This window comes from Thunnus maccoyii, chromosome 13 (assembly GCF_910596095.1).
Source record: "Thunnus maccoyii chromosome 13, fThuMac1.1, whole genome shotgun sequence".
In the NCBI taxonomy this organism is placed as follows: domain Eukaryota; kingdom Metazoa; phylum Chordata; class Actinopteri; order Scombriformes; family Scombridae; genus Thunnus; species Thunnus maccoyii.
The window spans coordinates 18,639,567-18,661,238 of NC_056545.1; the positions used below are offsets into that span (position 1 = coordinate 18,639,567).

General features: G+C 39.1%; 1 protein-coding gene across 3 annotated transcripts in view; it reads left to right on the plus strand.

The window, feature by feature from the left end:
• The window catches only part of cadm2a (cell adhesion molecule 2a), a 231,096-nt gene that overhangs the window by 174,432 nt on the left and 34,992 nt on the right, over positions 1 to 21,672 (plus strand). For all 3 annotated transcript variants that reach the window (XM_042431967.1, XM_042431965.1, XM_042431966.1), the window contains 2 exons: positions 12,946 to 13,098; positions 20,849 to 20,986. In XM_042431967.1, coding sequence (XP_042287901.1) covers positions 12,946 to 13,098; positions 20,849 to 20,986 — 291 coding nt within the window. The remainder of the gene's footprint in view (positions 1 to 12,945; positions 13,099 to 20,848; positions 20,987 to 21,672) is intronic.

Here is a 21,672-nt window from a genome sequence, read left to right on the forward strand (position 1 = left end):
TTTTAGAATAGGCTTAAAACGTTCATTTTGATGAAGCTTATAGTTAGGGCCAGCCCAGACTTGACTTGGACCAGCCCCTAGTTATGCTGCTATCGGCCTAGACTGCCGGGGGACTTCCCATGATGCACTGAGTTCCTTTGCCCTCCTCCCCCTCTCCATCTGTACGCATTCATGCCCCGTTAATGCATGTTACTAATGGAATCTTCCCTGGAGTTTTGTACTTCTCATCTCACAGGCGACCTTTGGTTGCAGACCACCTGCTGTCCCCTTGGTCCAGCTTGAGGCCAACTGCAACCACTATTATTATTAGTCATATTTCTATTATTATTGTTGTTGTTATTGTTATTATTATTGTTGCTGTGCTTCTCTGTGTTTCATTCTCCCCTCTCCCCCTCCCTCCCTCTTTCTCTCTCAACCCACGCAGTCGAGGCAGATGGCTGCCCACCTAGAGCCCGGTTCTGCTCGAGGTTTCTTCCCATTAAAGGGGAGTTTTTCCTTGCCACTGTCGCCAAGTGCTTGCTCATGGGGGAATGTTGGGTCTTTGTAAAATTAAGAGTACGGTCTAGACCTGCTCTATGTGAAAAGTGCCCTGAGATAACTTCTGTTGTGATTTTGGCACTATGTAAATAAAATTGACTTGACTTGGCTTGACTCAGCTGCAAACGCCTTTGAGCACAGTAGGTTTCAGATTAATTTTCCTTGCTGCCTGTTGGGAAGAAGAAGATGGGGATTAGAAGCACACAGTTGCTCAAAAATACAACCCTAACTTTTTGCATAATTTGCTCTATTACAATTAGTTTTTGTTTTTCATGCCAACATAGAGGCTGGGGTTACTCTTCATACTGTAGGTATTTTTAAACACAATTTAACTTATTGTGAGTTTTTCTTGTATAATTTTTATCTGGAAATCAGTGCAGAAATTTTGGACTGTAAAATGGGCGGCAAACAAGATATAAGTCTTTGAAAATTCTGATTATTTCTCATGGAATAACTGGCAAGATCACAGATAAAATGTTCACATATATACAGAATAGATTAATAAGCAAGACCCCAATGTGTTTTGTCCAATTCAACAGATGGTTGTCTTTGCGCATGTGTCATATCACAGAGTGTCACTTACATCCTCTATTAAAGTCAACCATGGAGCATTAGCATAAACATACTGCTTTTTCAAAGACAAATGCAGCAACTGACTCCATTACAGTCCTTTGAGTGGTGCTGGTTTCGCTGCTTTTGTTGTTTAATGTCAGGGCTGAGACTCACCCCCAAGACGTTTAGTCGGATGAAAGAGACTCCTCTTGTCTCCCGATGAGGTTCTCCGATGGCTGTGAAGAGTTGTTTGAATTTCAAATAAGTCATTGTCACGAAAGTAGCCAATTTTGTCCTTTCTGTCACTTACCACTGAGGAACTTAAGCTGTGCTTCGCCAGCGAGAGAGAGAGAGATGAGTACTGGGCAAGAGGGATTCTCTCTTTTATAAGATTCAAAAGAGGCTAATATCTCTTTACAAATTGCTCTTTTGGTTTCATGTAATTCAAGACTTGATAATAGCTTTATTTCTTGGATGGAGAAATTTCGCAATGAAGCATAATTACAATTTATTCGTTATTCCCATACTAGAAAGAACCCATGTGTAATTACTTTCCAGGCTGAATTTGCAGGCCTATTTAGTGGGCTCATTGTGTGTGAGCACTGGCTAAGGTATGACATTTAAATCATTTATTCAATATGGTTACTGTAATTTGCCAACCCTTTCTTTATCCAATTTCTTTTCCGACACCCACATTTACAATTTCTTTTTCAACCCTTGATCCTTTTCTCCTCTCTTATTTTACCTGTCCTTAAAAGCATCACGAACACATGTCGGCAGCTCTATATATATAAAAAAAAAAGATGTTATATGTATTTCCAAGCTGCAGTATCAGTGTTTACTTAATTAGCAGCCTGACATTAGAGTGCAGGTCATACTGAGGGAATTTGTGTGCTCTTCAGGATAAAATGGTGGCATGCCTTGCCTCACTCTTCAAGGTCATATTTCAAGAGCCTTGTGTTTGTTTTTTGTTTATTTGTTTGTTTTAGGGAGGGGTTTGTGGAATTGATTGCATTTTTATTCAGTCTTGATTCACTTTCTGACAACAGGAAATTATTTCAAGACTGTTCAAGCTTACAACGGGTAACACTTCACCTTGTTTACATTACCTGATAATGATTTCTTTGTTCTTATTTTATGGTCACTGGACCTAAAAGTCCCATTTTTGATGGAATCAAAAGGTTGATTTTAGGATTTGGAAGAAATACTTTCAAATAAACATGATAGTTGTTACTTTGAGTTGAGCAGAAATTATATCTGTCAGTATGGACCAACAGCTTTTAAAATTCAAATTAGCATTTCTTCCACATAACTACAACATGACCTTGAGCATGATTCAGTTTATTACTTGCTCTTCCATGTTGATGTGACAATAATTTTCCAGTGGAATTATCCAAGCACAATAAATAGCAGTTAAACAGTACATTGTTTTACATAACTCTAACAAACTGCGTGAATAATGTTTTAAAATAGAGAAATATAAATTTCAAGGCCACATTTACAGTCTTTACAGTCGTCTTTAATTAGACTGGTCTTGGCTTACTCTGTTTCTGTTTCAATGACAAACTGACCATCAAAAGGTCACAGTGACTCTGTGAAATTTCCCTCAGTCTGAACTGAGGAGCATAGCTGCACATGTATGCATTGGTGCATTATTTCAGTATAATTTCACTACGTGTACTGTAAATAGTAACTGTATCTGCAGCTTTATGATATATGTGTAAAAATTTTGATGTTGCTTATAAAATTGCCAAAGGTGCCTACCTGTGGTGGACATTTCTGCCGACACTGTGCCATCTGCAGATTGATTGAATCTGTTTAAACATTAAAATTAGTGTTATGGGTGAACAGCTAAGAGCCAACTGCTCATTTTTAGACCCCCAAGCTGCTGAATATGAGACTATTTGGGTTCTCAGATGTCAAATATTCAGCTATCTGAATCAATTTGCTGGCTGTTTGTGATTCGTATGTGTGTGTGTGTGTGTGTGTGTGTGTGTGTGTTTGTGTGAGTCTGCTTGTAAGTGCACATATACGTGTGTGCCTGTGGAATGTCACGCATTCCACCTCCCCAGTATGCAACCATGAAAGCTTTGATGCATTCAGAGTATCTGTGCCTGAGCAATTTAGGGGACAGGCTTTTAAAAATTTTCCAAAGTAAATAACAAAATAAGAAATGCCTGACAGACTTTTTATTAAACAGATAGCAGAACTTTCTCTCAAAACTTAATCTTAGGAGGAAAGTGAAACTTTTTAGACAGCTGTCTTTTTTTTCCTGGAAGAGTACCTCTATGAAACATCCTTTCATATCATCCTGAAGATTGGTACGGTGTTCTCTCTGATAGGAAAAAAACTGACTGTAAATCTCCAAAGATCCCTAACAAGTCCCCTCTCTCGAAGACAAGGACCATAAAACATGAGAGGAAGAAAAAGAGGAAAAAGGTGACGGAATGTAGGCCTTGGTGGGATAAACGAGAGGAATTAAGGAGGCATTTTACGAGAGCTTCCAGACGCAGTTATCACCTCGGAAAGACACAGGCAAACTTTTTCTTTGACCTTGAACAAGCCGCGTCTTCTTTCTTTATACACGTCTCTATAACATTCAGCTTCTGATTAAAAAAAGCTTTTTGTACTTGCTCATGTTTACATTGTATTTAGAGGTGCAGACAGGTGTAATGATTAAAAGCAGAGATCTGTATGGGTCTGTGTGCCATTGATTGTGTGTTGCCTGTGGATCAGAGGCAAATGTCAGCTCTGTTTCTTCTCTTTCCGTCTGTAAAGCAGGTTAAGGTGAGGAAGAGACTGGATTGTCAAATGAAGCAAAAGATCCAGTTATTACTGCTTTTATTAGCGGAGCCACTTATCATTTCCGAGGTGTAGAGAATAATACCTGAGGCAAAAGGGAATAATTAGCTCACACTTAGTGGCAGTCTTATTCATTTCTCTCTTCCGGGAAAAAGTTCTGGAGCACAGAGTTGGGGAAAAGAAACTATATTTTTTACACATTTTTAACAGAATTAAAAGTTCAGAGTTGTTTGTGAGGAATTTTCAGTGTCAGCAAAATGGAGAGGTAGCTCTACAAAGATTGTCCACTTTCTTTCCAAAGCTTTTCAAAGTCATTTTGAAGGGATAGCTGTAGTGGGCATACCCTGGAAAAATATGAACGTCCTTATAGACTAAGATATCTGTTCTTCCGCTCCTGAGCTGCACAGGGAAAATGTATCCTTCTGCAAAGTACAACAGGTTTTATAGGCAAGAGCTATCTCCTCACTGACCCGCTTCTCACAAGGACTTAATGAAGTAGGTCTAGTGGAGGTGTCCCACTGAACTCTGCATGGCAGGTGGAAACTGATGAAAGAAAATCATTTCTGTCACAGGAAAAATCTCCACAAGCCAATTACCGTATGGAGTATGGTACATTTTACATTTTAAAAAGCAGATGTGCCTCGGAAAAGGTATAACAGGTAATGGGGGTTGAGAAATGGCTTAGATACAGAATATACATTAAGCTGCTCAATAAACATTGCATTCTGTTTAGTTCTCTCTCTCTCTCTTTCTCTCTACTGCTCCCTTATTCACACATACAAAGACATAGACAAACTCAAGTCCCCAGATGAGTTGTTGACAAGGAAAAGAGAACAGTCACATCCAGACACAGACAGCTGAATGTATATTCTGAAATTTGCACTTTTCTCATTATAAAACTGTGTCACTTGAATGAGCAAACACCTGCCAAGGTTCTATACTAATACATACTGTCTCTGGATAGATGAAGGGACAGAGAAGGAGGGGAGGGCAGTGGAGAAGATGAGAGAGGAAAGGGCACGGGGGTGGGAGGGGCGGGGGGGAATGTGAGGGGAAATGGGAAGGGAAATGTGCAAACATTATAGGCCTAAAGTGAGTGAGTTTAGAGTCATGGCTATTTGCTTATGCATGCACTCTGTATGGCTATACAATAAACGCTTTCCTAATGTACAAATGTAAGTGTCTTTTATATACACGCACACACCTGCACGTACCCACATACCATGTTTGCTCACCTGCTGCTTTGAATAGTAAACAAGAGTAGCCTTGGATAACTGCTTGATGTCCACCAAATTTATATATATGTATGTCTACATATATGAGTGCATATAAACAGAGTATGTACTGCATCTGGTGTGCTTTAGCCTTCTGCATGTATGGTGATTTGTTGAAATTTTAGTGAGGCTCTGGCAACATACTGATGAATCAGAAAACCATTAGCTGTGTGAAATAATGGACTGAGGTTTCCTTATGTGGAGGCGGAAAAAGCTTTTTTGGACTTGCTTCCCACACCTGCAGTTTTGTTTCCTTGGTCAGAAACAAACAAAAAAAAGATAAATAATTGCCTTTTATTTTACTCAGGTGTACAAATCAAGTGTTGTAAATGTGAAGGTTCATTGGGATCCTATGTCAATCTGCATCATAGGGCAAAAGTCATCAAAATGAAACAGGCATTTGTAGTATTCACTACTAAGTCTGACTGACTAACCTTAACCTATAGTCAGATTTGGGCATTCAACCATAAGACTAAGCCTCACGGTAATTGTGTTTGAAGCAGAGAAAAGGTTGCTCTGTTATGTCTTTGTGACTGTTCTTGTGGTGCATTCATGGGCTGCCAAATAACCTTGTATTCACAAAATACAGCATGTTGTAAAAGAAAAAACGGAAATCACAAAACAGAAAATTAGCAAACATGTTAAAAAGATCATATCCATTGGGAAGCATTATGGGAAAAGAAGGTGCTGTTGCTAAGCCTTAGATTCAGCTGATGTTCTGACCGTAACCAGAACGCACCGCAGCACATCAGCCAGAATCAGCAAAATAGTCATAAATCAGAGAACAGCCTACAGCTGCCTTTTCAAATTAAATGCAAGAAATGGGACGAAGCATGCAAATGCACCAGTATGATTTTTGCATATAGATACAAACTACATCTGAACAAACAGACACAAGACTGAAGAAGAGAAAAAAGTGCACTTTTATGAAAAACATATATTTTTTAAATATATTATCATTGCAATCATCTGTATAATATTACTGATGCCATCCATTCCATCGCTTCACTAAATAGTTTAAATATGTTCATGAACAAATTTAAGTGCATACCAACAACCATGAAGTGAAACAAAAACACAAACACAAAATAGAGGCCTTGGTGGCATAAATGAGAGAATAAGTAGGCATTTAGAGCTTCCAGATGCATTATCACCTCTGAAAGACACAGGCAAACTTTTTCTTTGACCTTGTGCAAGCTGCATCTTCTTTTTTTGTCACCTTTGTTCGCAAGTCTGTCTGTAGGAGTAACATTCAGCTTTTAATAAAGAAAGCTTTTTCCATTTAATTGTGCATTGTATTTAGAGATGCAGACGGGTATACTGATTAAAAGCAGAGATCTGTATAGTTTTCATTGATTGTGCAAGTTGCCTGTGGATCAGAGAAACTGGTGTCAGGCAAATGTCAGCTCTGTTTCTTCTGCTGTACAGCTGTAAACATAACATTAGATTATCTCTGTTGTATATGTGGAAGGTTGCAGATTTCAGCTTTAACGTGATACAGGCTACCTCTTTTTGCTGGAGAAAACTTTGATGGTAATATCATTTTTTAGGTGTCCACAATTTCCTAATAATTTGTTAGATTCCTGGGTAAATTTTGGGGGAAAATAGGAATTTTCTTAAAGAAAAGCTCCATTAAATCCTAAGTAAATATTTATTCATTTTTCATTCATTACTTAAAACTTCAGTCTCCATATATGATAAATTATATCATATATATGATATATGATAAATTGTATGTTTGCCTTTGGTCAAAATTCACATTGTTGCATGTTCTACAGATCTGCTGTGTACCGACTAAAATACTCTGCAGGTATGTTAGCAATTAATTATTAAATTTATTTTATTAACGTTTTCAACTCAAATTAACTTTGTCTTTATTTGCTCTATAATTAGTACCAAATTACATGCTTCTTTCCAAGAAATGTGTTGGAAATTATTAGGAAGTTACGGATGCGTAAAATGTGTTACCGCTTAGGACCAGGCCCGGATTAACACAGTATGGATCCCTAGGGTGACCACACTTGAATTGCCCCACTCCACCCACATTTACATATAAAAAAGTGAAATTTGCTATGGGTATAAAGACCATAGATTTACATGAACTTATTGCTAAAGTACAAGCTCAACACACATTCTGCAGAAACATTTGAGACAACCAAAAAACCTGACGCCATAGATAGACATAGGCCTACAAATGCCATACTAGCCCTTACATTGATTCTCAAATCTGAATGCTGACTCACATCCCAATGCGACACATCATGCTAAATATCATTATTTCCATCATAAATGGCCTGTATGAGGACTACATGCAAAACCATTACAGAGTATGTCTAAAAAAAATCATTACATACATATATGAAATAAGGCAAACCCAGTAACGACTGTTGAAAGCAACTATTTCAACAGCTGAATGATCCTAAAGCACCAGGTGAGGTTAAAGTATAAAGAATAGTACATTGAGCACATTGTTGTTCTGTTTTCAGAAACAGAAATTAAATGAATGAAAACAGAGTAGTGATTTGATTTTCAGTTCAAAAGCCACAAATGAAAAGGCATTTTTCATTTTCCTGGTCAGAAATGGCAGATACAACTTCGGTGATCAAAGTTGCTAATGGACTTGATTTTCTGGTCTTTGTAAAACAGAAAATAAAATAATTAACTAATGTATGAACCGTAGTACTCAGGAATACAAGGATGTACTTGTTCCACACAGGAGGGTGGATTAGTAAAATGGTCTTTGAAAATATTTTCTATTAGCAATAAAGTGTGCTACTACAGTATTATTACTGAAATAACTACAGCACATCCCTGCCCTCTCTCTCTCGCTCCTTTCTGCTCGTCACATCTCTGTGAAAGACGCACAGCAGCGGCTACTTCCCCCTAAAGGGGGGAAAAGTTTTTCATCTGTTTTCTTATTCTTATTATTCATATTCTCATTAATAAGAATAATAATATATAAAAGTTAAATCAAGTGTTTTGTAAATGTTGTATCTGCCGTTTCTGACCATGAAAAATGCCTTCTGTTTACATTTTTCATTTTTTTCACGTTGGTGCCACCCAGCACCACAAACTGGCTGGTGGCCCTGGACACTCGCCCGATGCCATATATGGATAATCCAGCCCAGTTTAGGACCCACTCTCATGCACATGGATAAACCATATAAAGTAGCACCCTAATGTTACACAGTACTATGAAATATTGCCCGAAAAGAGAAGAATATTAAATTATATTACCCATTAATGGGTCAAAGATTATGATTGGATGTAACACTATGCAAAACATATACTTGTATCTATTCACAGTCAGTTTCAGCTTCACCAGCTGACTGAACATCTTCCTGGGGATAAAAATGTCACTTCTCATTTAAAGGAAACAAGACATCTTTGACCTTCTCTCTGTGCAGCTTCTCTCTGTCTCAGTTTTCCTTTTCAAAGATGTGACTTTCTCCTCATCCTCTACAGATTAAAAAAAAAGTGATAGCTGACACTTTCACACTGTTCTGTCCCTCTCTGAATATACTGTTTGGGAACAGAAAATCTTGGTGTTATGGCTGTTTACTTTCTGTTATCTGATCGGTCATGACTGCATTCAAGGGAAACTTCAACACAGTCAGCTCCTCTGAGCCAGCGATCAGCAGTACCAGTAATTAGATGAGAAATCTTTCCACCCCCACTGGGTTTCTGAACGTCAAACTGCATCTGCCTTCGCAAACTCATAAAATTGTCCATCTCAAGACACTCTGTGTTAGTTCTGCTGAGATTAAGGCAAATAAATGTATAAAAGACAACTCTGTCACAAGCACACAAACACACACATACACTAAGCACGGTGCACTTAACAAGCAGCAGAGTAGACAGAGGTGTATTGACCATTTGTTGCAGAAACAAATCAAGCTTTGATGCTTACAAGTGAAGCTTTGCTTTCTGTCTGTCTTTACATTAAAAGTTGCAGACCAAGGCTAAATGAGCAAAAATATGGTTGTTCATTCAGTAAGTAGATATTGTAGAATACAAATCCGCCACTCTTTGATGTTGACAACAATGCCATCCTCCACATTCAAGACTGTCGGCACTAATGGTGTCTAATGGATGGAAGGCAGCTGTAACACTATCACAGACAAATAGTAAAGGATACATTCCTCTCCTCTGCTCTCTCTGTCGATATCCAACCTTTTACACTGGGCTTACTTTAAAGTATGAGAGAAGAACAGGAGGTTGCATTGCTAGAGGGAGGAACCTTGAGAGGAAAAAAGATGGAGGAAAAGTGGGGGTGGACTTTAATGTGTTGTACTTAGAAAAGAAAAATCAAATAAAAAATGCGAGCCATATGCACTGTAAGTCTGTGTGTATGTATGTCTTCACTCAACATGGAGACGATTCTCATTACTGTATATAAGTGGTCTTTAGTATCTTTAGTAACACCAGTTGCTAAAAGAAACTTAACATCCCCTGAAAATCATTTTTTTGCTGACATCCAATGACTTCCTGCTTTGCTGCAGTGACATCACACTTGGGTGTGGTTACAGGTGCTTGTGACCACAGCCAGAGGTGAAACAGGCTTTAGAGTGAAACAACCTGGTATTAAGTTACTCTTTAAAAATATGCAAATTATTGAATTAAATTGGAAAAATAAGCTACTGTAAATATCATAGGGTCAAAATAAAGTCAGAGTCTGAATGGAAAAAATGGTCAAACAATTTTAGCTATAATTTTCTGTCCAACTAGTCTGGCCTTATGTGACCATGTTTTATTCTTTTGATTAAATCTCAGGACAAAATGTTTTTTTCTGTATTCCTGACTACATTATAGTACCCTTACCAGTAATATCATGATTTCATGGTTATATATAACGCCTTTCATGTGTCTAAATCCAGCCTGAATCCGCCCTTCCAGGGGGATCAGGATGATACTGCTTTTTGGCATCAAACTAACTAGAGCTCCGCCTGTAAGGAATGAAAAAATGCAGAAGCAACACTTTGAGCATGATTGGATTACTGAATCCTGAATCTAATCTGAATGACCAGATATTCAGGGAGTCTTGAAATCCTTTAATGTTATCTGTGTTTATTGCTATATCATGCAGGTTATTTTTTGATAGCAGGTATTCAGTCACATTACTTCAGCCAAGTCACTTTACAATAATTTTTACAATCTCTCTCATTATGAATGTTTACGTAATGTCATCAGTTCGTCGAAGCTGAGGCTCTGAGTAGACCAACAAGTCAGAATATTAAGTATACCTATTTTTCAATCCATATCCCTTCATCTCATGCACACAAATACCTCAAACAGGCTGTTGAGGAGAGAGAAGAAAGAAAGCATAGTCACATCACAAAAGCTAGAGAGCCAGCAACAGTAAATGTATTTTTTGACATTTGCCTGACCGTACTTCCTAGCCCAAAGCAAATAAGACAACAGCTGAATTGAGGCATTGTAACTTGTACACATTCGCAGGTTAGTGGAGCTGCCTGAGTCGACAGAATGAGGTCTGCAGGTGGGAGGAAGGAGAGAAACAGATACTGACACAAAGAAACGCAGAAAGATATACAAAAGAAAAGAGAAACTAATCTGTCTAAAATCAGTTCAAGTAATCTATTCTTTGTCTGTATATATTCTTTGATGAGACAAAGTGTGTATACATACTGAATGAAATATAACAACTATCTTTTCAGGAAAGGTTTCACCATTAGCAGAACCGGCAGTGCGTTAGACTATAACTAATTTGGTGGTCTTGCATTGATGACCATGTGTACTCACACACACATGCATAGAAGCAGGAATATACTGTCACTGGTGCCAAGCCTAAAGATATGTCATGTGCTCGTATCAACATGTCACGCCTGCTCGGGCTCAGTGTACAGAATGTAGAGATAACTGGTGGTGCGAGGGATGGGAAGGGACAGAACAAATGCAATAACAAATGAGAGAGAGCAGCTGTTGTTTAGCCAAACTGATTACAACTCTACTGCCATTTACTGTAGGTGTTTAGCTTGGAACCGGCAATGCAAAGCTATTCATCCCTTGGCAGAACCAAATGACATGAGATAGTGTGCTCACTGAAATTTTTCTACATGTCAGTTCTGTGATTGTCACATCATGCCTACACAGAAGCTGTAAAAAGAACCTTTCACAGTAACGTCAAGGGCTTTACCAATAGCTGATGAATTACAACTGTAAGTAGGGAAAGCTGATAGCAGTTGGCATTTATTTAATCAATCAAACATAAGACTCAGAACCTGGTAATGGAATTAATTGCCACAAGATACTTTTTAAACAGTTATATGTGCAGAAAAATACCTTTAAGTTAATTAACTGTTACTATAATTGTCATAAAACACATACATATACATTTTTTTATATTTTCTTAATTGTTAAAGTGTTTGATATAGAGTATAAATGAATTAAGGTTACAAGGTTTGTGTGGGAAACATTTGAGAGAGAAGAAATTACTTTTAATGCTGGCTTAAAGCTTTAGGATGTCGAAACACAGATACCTTGGGTATCGTTTCTCACCATTCAGCCAGCCTCTCTTTAAAGTACTCTACAAATAGACTGTCTAATGGCCTTCACTTTTCAAATCTTTGTACAGGGGTTACAAAACCAGGGTGCTCTACTCTTTGTGATTTCTGACAAATGACCATAAGATATTCTTTCATGTGGCCACACATGAAAGAAGATATAAACACCTGTACACATATAATCATGCCTCTTTTCTGCTCAATCAAAACACGCACAGTCGCACACGCAAACACACACTTACGGTACTGCACTTGCTCCGAGTCACTTTGATGGAGAGTGAAAGGCGAAGCAAAGTAGCCTTGGCTGCTCATATTAAATAAGGTTTGTAGAAAGGTGTTGTACTTGCAAAAGGAAGGCTTGAAGCCAAGGCCACAGCAGCAGAGTGAATGAAATTTTTAGCACGTTCAACAATCTACATGGTCTTTTCTTGATGTACTTTTGGGTGGTTTTGTTTTGTGTTTTACAATGCACTCCTCCAACACAACAGGCATGAATCATGTCAGATTTAAGGTGTCACCACATTTTGAAATCGTAGTGCGTTCTCCCACTGTATCAGAGATATGAAGTAAGAGGTCTCGTTTGAAGACTATAGAGTATCTTTCAACTAGCCATCTAATTTCAGCAAATCCATTTCAGCTCTCACATCTTGCCAAATTCTCATTAGGCCTCTCTCTCACCCTCTTATTGCAGTATTGATTTCCATTGCCATTATGTCTTTTGGAAGATTACATTTTCATATAAGTAAAATGTCTAAGGACTGCATGTATGGTATACTGAAGAGGCGTACTTTCAGATTTAAGAGAAAATTCAATTTTGATGTCTGGTTTCAATATAATTTTTATGTTGTATGTGTGTTAAAATATATTTATACATAGATTATTTACACCACACAGTTTGGTTTGGCTTTTTTTTCTTTTAGTAAGCAGTAAACAGTTAAGATGTGTATTTGACTGCATCTGTATAGCGCACAAAGTATACTATTAAAAAGTACAAAAACATAATGCAAACCAGTATAAATGAAATGAGAAATGAGAGCATCAGAGGAAGAAAGTCAGCTAAACTCTTTTTAATTATAACTCAATCAAATGTATGTATCAAATGCAACTTTAGTTTTCATTTATGCATTAAAATTATGACACTCCAATCATAATATTGTATGTCTGCTAATAATATTGCTGACGTAGCCCTCATCACTTTGGTTTGCTGATATCATCTGTTTAGTAACTCTGTCTCACTCTCTCTCTGTCTCTCTGTCCAGCTTTAAGGGACAACAGGATTGAGCTGGTACATGCATCAACGTCGGAGCTGACCATCAGTATCAGTGATGTCACGCTGTCTGATGAGGGCATGTACACCTGCTCTCTCTTCACCATGCCTGTCAGAACAGCCAAAGCCTACCTGACTGTTCTAGGTAAGTACAGGATCTAATCATTCAATTCCTTGCTTAAAGGAAATATTAATTTATGGATACACTTTTGCATAACAGCAGTCTGTCAGTGCATCCTATGAGTTGGTCTGTGATGAGGTGTCATAACATAATTTGTCGTTGTACACACCTTTCCTCAACCTGTGTGGGGTACCATGGTTTTAAAAATCCTATATTTCCTGCAAGTAACATCCAAACCACAGGTGTAACTTTTTTGCTCACATTTTTGTAAAGCAAGCAATAGTGGAAGGTTAGTGAGCAGAAGAGAAGAAAAAGTTGTGCCCCTCACACAAACAGTCTTGTGCCTGCAGTGCCTTATAGTCTATGTGGGCTACCATTTGTTGTAAAAATGGTATCACTCCATCTTCTACTAACTTCTCCCTGTAAGATCTGTTGAACATACAGTACAGAATGCTCTAGAGAGAACCTCTTTCTCTTTGACTCTTACAAGCTGACCAATATTAAAATCTGTAATGTGGAGGTTTTATATAGCTGAATTTAAGACGATCACTAAACATAAGATGAGTCCAAAAAGGCAAGTTGTAGTACGTTGCCAGTAACTGTAGTTAGCAAAACCTTGTTAAAATGTGTTCATGAAATTGGGTGGAAAAGTAGGCTATGAGCCAAGGTTTTTTTTGTGTAGATCCAAATTATCTTATAAATTAAAGTTTGTAAATGAGGGCATTTTTGATCATTTTTGCTGGTTTTTTATGATGTAGTAAAATCACTTAAATAAATTTAAAAAAAAAAAACATCTGTATGCATATGAGTGCTGTGATTCTATCATTATGTGTATTTCAGTATGTGTTGATTTTAAAACATTATTACTAAAATATGAACTCCAGACGATCATGCAGTATTGCTGGAGGTTATGCTTTGTCTGAGTGCTTTCTATAGACAGTTAGATGAAAAACATATTGTTAAGCCCTCCCTCCCTTTAGTAATGTTTGTGTTGTGATCATCGCCCTGCACAAACATTGTCTCATTTCCCGCCACTGGGCTTATTATCTTGCCAATTAGTTTTCGCTAATGTTAATAGATGTGCTAGTGCTCTCCAGGACCATTAGCTGGCTCTCTGTGTTAACAAGCGTTCCGAGAATTAGAGACATTAAAGGCTACTGCTCAATAAGGATACGGAGAAAATTATTTTGCAATACTGAACAATAGTTAATGGTGCAAGCCAGGAAACAGAGAGGGAGATTTAATAAATATACAAAATGGTCTGGGAACAGCCTGGTTTATCTGTCTCTGTTTCAGCGCAGTGAGTGCTGGGAATGAACACAAGAAAATATTGAAAATGATTTGGGAAAAAATACCAAACTGCTCAATAAACATGCAATGAGATGAGCTTCACATTCAAACCTTCTCAAAATATTTGGGTGAATAAATATACACAGGTGTTTATCTATTACAACACATGCAAATTTTAAAGTTCATAAATACAATACATCACTAAATGATTCAGGTATACTGTAAATTCTAGGGTATGAAAATAGTAATGTAATAAACCAATAAACACAATGACAACGCTAACATGATGATGTTTAGCAAGTATAGTGTTTGCCATGTTCACCTTCTTAATTGAGAGTGTTAGCATGCTAATGTTTGCTAATTAGTAGAAAACACAAACTACAGCAAAAGTCAGTGTCATTAGTTTTGCAGGTATTTGATAATCTGAAATTGAAATTTTGACCTGCTGGTGGCCTACTCATGGCAACCCATCTAATAGTTTATGAATAAAATTTCAATCAGGACCACCTGACATTCCACGTTGCTAGGTTGGCTAAAAATGCGCAACATTAGAGGCTTTGTATTCAATCCAGACATATGAGCAAACTAAACTCTGAAGTTCAATTCATGTTAGTAACTTACTTTGATTTTGGTTCTAAATATGTCATAAAGCAGAATGATCACAATGACCACAGGAACTATCAGTGAAATCCAGTCTTCTTGCCATGCATCAGAAATCGAGTTCTCATTTCTTTTTCATGTCTTGAAAACACTTAGTCATGCTTAAACAGTCATGCACACACACACATACACAATCCATGATGCACAAATGAGCAGAGAAAAACACTCACCAACTAAACACTCACACACACACACATGCACACGTGCACACACACGCACGCACATGCGCACACACACACACACACAAACAGAGAGAAGGATTAAAGCTTTGCAGCCTCTAGCCACCCAAGGGGAACGTGACTGTATAAGATGAACATTGTATTTGATCTGCTCTCGTTCAGTCTGGGAGTAAAAACCATCAAACACTCTTCTGAGTCAAGCCACACTTACTCATACACACACTTACATGCACACCACAGTACTTAGATATAGTGGCACTTTTCACACTTGAAAACTATGCAGTGAACCAATTTGCATATAAAACATACACATTGAAAATTACATGAGATTAGGAGAGATAGCTCTCTCACGGCAAACCATATCTACCAAGTACTGTGTTGTTAGGTTTTTTTCTATCTCACACAGGCTCCGCCCTCTGCTGGACTCTATGGGTAATACTCTCCTCCAATAACACGCACACAATCGCCCACTGAAATTTGCATGTAAGTAGCTGACCAATCAAGATGTGCCTACCAATTACGTGTGTCTTACACAGTATAAAAGGCAATATCTCACTGCTGCTCTCATCCTGCAACCACTTCAGCGATGGCAACATCAGCTCACTGATCTTACCTCTCCATGGAAAGATGCCACTTCAAGCTCGATCCTGCCTGTCGTGCCCTGGTCTCATCACCATCGCTGACAGGCATCTCTTCTGCTTCGAGTGCCTTAGATGGGAACACAGAGAGAGCAGCATAATGCAGCCACTGTCCTGCATGCACTGCCAAGGACTTTCTTCAACTCAACGCCGGCAATGGTGGGACAATTTTCGGTTGTGTGATGTCTCACTCCGTTCCGACAAGAGCGAACCAGAGCACAAGATCAATCTCCACAGTAAGGAGATTGAGTGAGTCCCCTGCTTTGTCCGGTTCTCTCCCCCACCAGACGCCTCAGCTTAGACAGTCCCAGTGGCTTCGCTGATAGACAATGACAACAACCTCTCATCTGTGTCTGCAACATTGCTGACCTTTGGAAATGCACCGCTGACTTCAGTTTGCCATGATTTCCCGAAGGTTATGGCCATGGTGGCAGAGCATGTTGTCAAGTCAAGTCAATTTATTTAAAGAGCACATTTAAAAACGACAGACGTTGACCAAAGTGCTTTACAGAAAGATTAAAATGATGGGGTAATTTGATTGATGGTTACAATCAAACAAAAACACAGGATCAAAAATCACAGTCACAAATAAGACAGAAAATCAGATAAAATTAGAACACAGCATTGCACAAACAAATAAATACAAATGAATAAAAGCCAGGGTGTGGTCAGGCATGAAAATAATAAACAGGCTAAAGAGAAGAGATAGGTCTTTAGACAGGTTTTAAAGAAATCAATGGAGGGGGAAGATCTAATTTTATTCTGGTTTAGCTGAAGGAAACTTTTTGCCATCCAGGATTCTACATCCTCAATGCAATTTAGGAGGGAGTTAACACTGCATGGATCACATGGTTTCAGTGGGAGGTATAGCTGGGTGTCATCAGCGTAACAATGGTAGGTGATATATTTTCTGAAAATAGACCCCAGTGGAAGCATATACAGAGAAAACAAAACAGGATCTAACATGGAGCCTTGTGGTACTCCACAGGAGATGTGTGTAGAGGAGGAGGACACATTATCAAACATTATCATCTAACAGAGGCTGATCAGTGCAGGGCTCTCACTGCCCCCGTCTATCCCACCCAAACCAGTCAGCAGCCAGCCTGGCTCATCCAGATCAACGTGCCTTTATTTCACCTCCTCTCCCGGACGTTTGGCAGTGTGTTGAAGCATCCTGGAAAGAGCCACTGAAAATTAGGTCACCAGTCGCGGGAATGATTTCGTCCTGAGAGTGCAAGGCCACACAGAGACAGGCTGTCCTGGTGTGCCCCCCCTGGAAGAGGCCCTCGCAGCCCTCCTGATTCCTCACTCAGCTGGCTGGGTGGCGAGCATGAAGCCCCAGCCTCTGCTGGTGCAGGATAGGGACACGCTGGAATATTTTGAGAAAATATTCTGGCTGGGCACGCAGCTGGCCATGACAGCTAACAATCTCGGTGTGTTGGGCGGCTTATACACCGCTGGAGAGAACAATAGGTGGTGTGTGGCTTTCAGGGGAAAACCGACACATCAACCTCCTCGAACTTCAGGTGGTGCTCTTGGTTTTCCAACACATCCTGACTCTGGTTCAGGGGAGACATGTGTTGGTGAGAACAGACAACCACACCATGCTTGTCTGCATCAACAGGCATGGCGAAGTCCAATCCGCAGCCCTGTTGAAGATGGTGGAGAACCAGACTGCTGTACGCCTTTCCTCATCTTCGTCTCATTCCCCCTCTGCTGGAGAATGAGACAAGAGTGGCTGTCGGTCATCCTGATAGCCCCAGACCACCGTTGGTATGCAGAGATGACCCAGATATGGAAGGCCAGCCCTGGTCCCTCCCCCAAGTTTGGGGGGCTTTGTCCCAGGAGGCGGGCCCGATAGGCACGCTGCCCATGTTGCACCAACCTCTCCAAGCTTGGCTCCTGAGAAGGACAGGTTGATGCAGGCTGGACTGTTTGTACAAGTGGTTCAGACCATCCAGGAGGCGAGAGCTGGATCCACCATTGCACGCCACAAAGCAAAGTGGTTGAGATTCCAACACTGATGCTGGGAAAGGAGGTTAGACCCCCTGTCATGTGCAGTGGGAGAGGTTCTCTCCTTTCTCCAGTATCTGGTGGAAAAGGGGCTGTCTCATGCCACAATTAAAGTGTATGCAGCAGCAATTTCCTCCAGTCATGAGGGATTTGGCGACAAACCTGTCTTGAACAGCTGTTTATGTGCTATGGAGAAGAAGTGGCTGGCAAAGCCCAACAAGCTAGTTGGCTTTGTGCGTGCTTATAGAACTAAGGTTACAATATTGTAACCTTCATTCCTTCAAATGCACGGTAATCAGAAAAAAGGAGGACTTTTAAGTCTGGTAATAAACCTTACAGGAGGTGCTGAGACAGACAAGGCCAGAGTCAGTCAATGGCATTGACTGACAGACCTTTCAGTCACTCAGCCTGAGGCGGACTTATTGCTCACTGACATTAGAAGGGCAGACACTACACACTTAAAACACTCATTATAGGAAAGGCCAGTAACTAACATTTTCTGTACAACTACATGGCCTCCTCTGTGGTCACACACAAACACACACAGTTTTGCTTTCACCTCATCAACATAAGTGAAAAATGATAGAAATATGAATTTAAAAGCTAAGGCACAATGCCAATGAGAGTGACTTCAAGTGCAATGTTTATTTTAATATAAATAAAACCCATTTAGTTCATTTTCACGTATCAGCGCCCACGTTCATCAAATAAAAAAACTCTAATTTGTAAAGTATTGAGGGTGTTATCAATACTTAGTCAGACAACAGATGCCACAATTATAAACTGAAAGTGTCTGCTCCATGACCATCTGCAGAAGCAGCAGAGTCACAGCACAGAGTAGCAGAGTGAGACGTCTGTCTTCCTTCCTGATCTCTGCTGTAAACACACATAGCAGTTCACGAGCAGCTGCTCTCATGTCGAGCGCACCTAGTAAGGTGCTGTTTAGTTTATTTGTTAAGCTGTCCATAAAGCCAGTGTAATTATTCAGTTTTGTGAGAGCATTGGGAAGGGATGATTCTAAAGCTACTCTGGCTGATTTATTAATCATGCAGCTCCTTTTGAGAGGGCAGCAAAGTTGAGAAATGGGCTGCATATGAACGTTAAACTGAATCAGAGAGTGATCTGATAATGATGGAGGAGAGGGAGAGACTAAAAGCTCAGTGACGGAAAGACCACGGAGTAAAAGTAAATCGATGGTGTGACCACTGGGGTGTGGGGGTTCAGAGACAGCCTGAGTAAAACCAAACGTATCAATGATTGTTGTGAAGGCTCAGTTTAGTGCGCAGTATGTGTTGTTAAAATGAATATTAAAAGCGCCAATTATAATGATGCGGTCAGCATGAGGCACAGGATCTGAGATAAACTGAAAATTTGAGAAGGACGTTAAAAGCACTACAAATGATCAGCAGTGAATGTTAGTTCTGGGATGAAAAGAGTAATTGGAGCCATAGATTAGTGCAACACCACCAACTTTTCTGGTGGCACAAGTGACATGGAAGTATACAAAGTTAGGCGGTGATGCTTCAGCCAGAGGCAGTGTGTTATCTGTGGATAACCAGGTTTCACAGAGCCCAAAAATATCAAAACTGTGTTTGAGGATTAGATTATGAATTAAAAGGGCTTTGGAGCCTAATGACCTAATGTTAATAAAGCCTATTTTAAGGCAAGTATTGCTGTTAAAAACAGGTGTAACCTTCACAGGATTCAGGTTGTGCATATTCCATTGGTTTCTGTTTGGATGGGATTTTCTCTTTTGGATGAGGGTAGGGATGTATAATACTTCATTACATTGAATCATAGGAAAGCAATTTGGAACAGATTTAATGTCACGAGAGAGTCCATGCCCAGTAAATAGACCTGCAGCATTGGGCCTATGAGGTAACCACTCCTGAGTAATAATACGATTATGGGAAGGGGGTAAATTGCAGACAGTAGTGTTTTATTTGAGTTTGGAATGCTGATATGTTAGAGGGGTTACTTTTATCGGGCATGGACTGTCTCAGTTACAGGAAGCAGCAGTGTATGGCAGGTGCAACATGAAATATGAGAGGTGGCAGCTAATAACTTACTACCAGGTAGATTAGGATGAAGTCCATCAGATCTAAAAAGTTCACGTCAGTTCCAAAAAGTTTTCCACCAAGTTTATTTTGCGGGCAAAGCATTAAGTTTCTTTAAAAGTAGTCCCTGGGAAAGCTATTCACCTCACACCTAACCTTAAACAAGTGCTGCCTAAACATAACCATAGAAAGTTTAATATTGTTGTAGTTTGTACTAGTGGATATTTTACTGCAACATTGGATATTTTGGTGGGACAAAAAACAACCCAAAAACTAGGTATGTTGTCTCTAAACATTTTGCACATACATTCAATGTATGTGTGAAAAAAAAAATGTTTTCAACTTGTCAAATATGTTGCTTAATAACATTTTCTCATTACGTAATATTGGCTGAATTACATTTCTAGTTAAATGTCTTTGCAATTTATTTGTATGTAAACGTAATTTCTAGGAGACAGGGTTGCAGAGAAACATGTCTGGGAAGACACATTACTGTTGAATTTTTTTAATATAATTTTCTAGTAATAAGAAATTCACAAACAAAACTCCCACTGTATTTGAGTGGACACAGAAATCTCAGAGACAGGTATCCCGAAAAATCTGAACTATCTGCAAGGCTAGATACCACTAGAGTAAAGTGAGAAAAATTGAAAAAAAAAAAATCTTTGTAATTTGGATGAACTGACCCTTTAAAGGAGGGGGTGGCCCAGTGGGTAGGGAGACTATCCACTAATGTGTCTGCAAGAATCCTCCCTGGTGTGTTCTCGATCATGACACTGCTCAGGGATGCTTCTCTGTAGTCTGTTCTCTAATCTCCCTGCAGGAGGGCGTGCTGGAGGAGAATTTCCAATACGGCATAATAATATTATTGTTGCATAATGACATACCACTGTGTGCGAATTAGTTTCATTGCTGTGATTTCCTTTCCATCCTTCAGGTGTGCCAGAGAAGCCAGAGATCGATGGCCTGACAAAGCCTGCCTTGGAGGGAGACCACATCACTCTGACCTGCATCACTCAGGGCAGCAAGCCTGCCGCCGATCTGCGCTGGTTCAGGAATGAGAAGGAAGTCTTAGGTATGTGACATCTGTATCTGCATTCACATTTGTATCACCACTACGGCTACAGATTTTACCATTTTGACATTAATAGTATAGCATTATGTTGGACAGTTGTCAAAGATTTATGGTGAATGATGACACATTATGAGGGAAAATTATATTCTTAATAAGTTTATTGATAGGTTTTTTTTTACATGATCATGTTTTCAATCTATTTTGAGAAACAAAATTAAAGATGTTTCTTATTAACTGGACTAAATATTTTTCTTATTTTTAGCATTTAATCTAGGAAAAAAGATAAAGTTATTTTGTGTTATGTTGTAATAACTATTTACTGATTTACTGATATTTTAATGTCAAGCCATAGTTTTCATTATGAACACACCACTCAACTGGCCCCACAGTCTTAAATTTTCTCATCCCCACCTGCACTGTGTAGTCAGATACTAAAAAATATTGATCAGCATGGCTCAGACTGTGCTTATATTGTATCAGTACTTTGTAATGAGTAATGCTTCAGAAAATATATGTGTAACCTTTAAAATGTGTATGTTATGTAGAGATTAGTCCCTTTCATAAAACTGGCACCATAAAACTGCTGCAGTGTATGTCTCAACAGTGTATTTTTGTTCCGAACAAGTTGTTTCTAATATAGCAGATTCAGCATGTGTCCTCTGGCCTGAGACCGATACATTAACCTC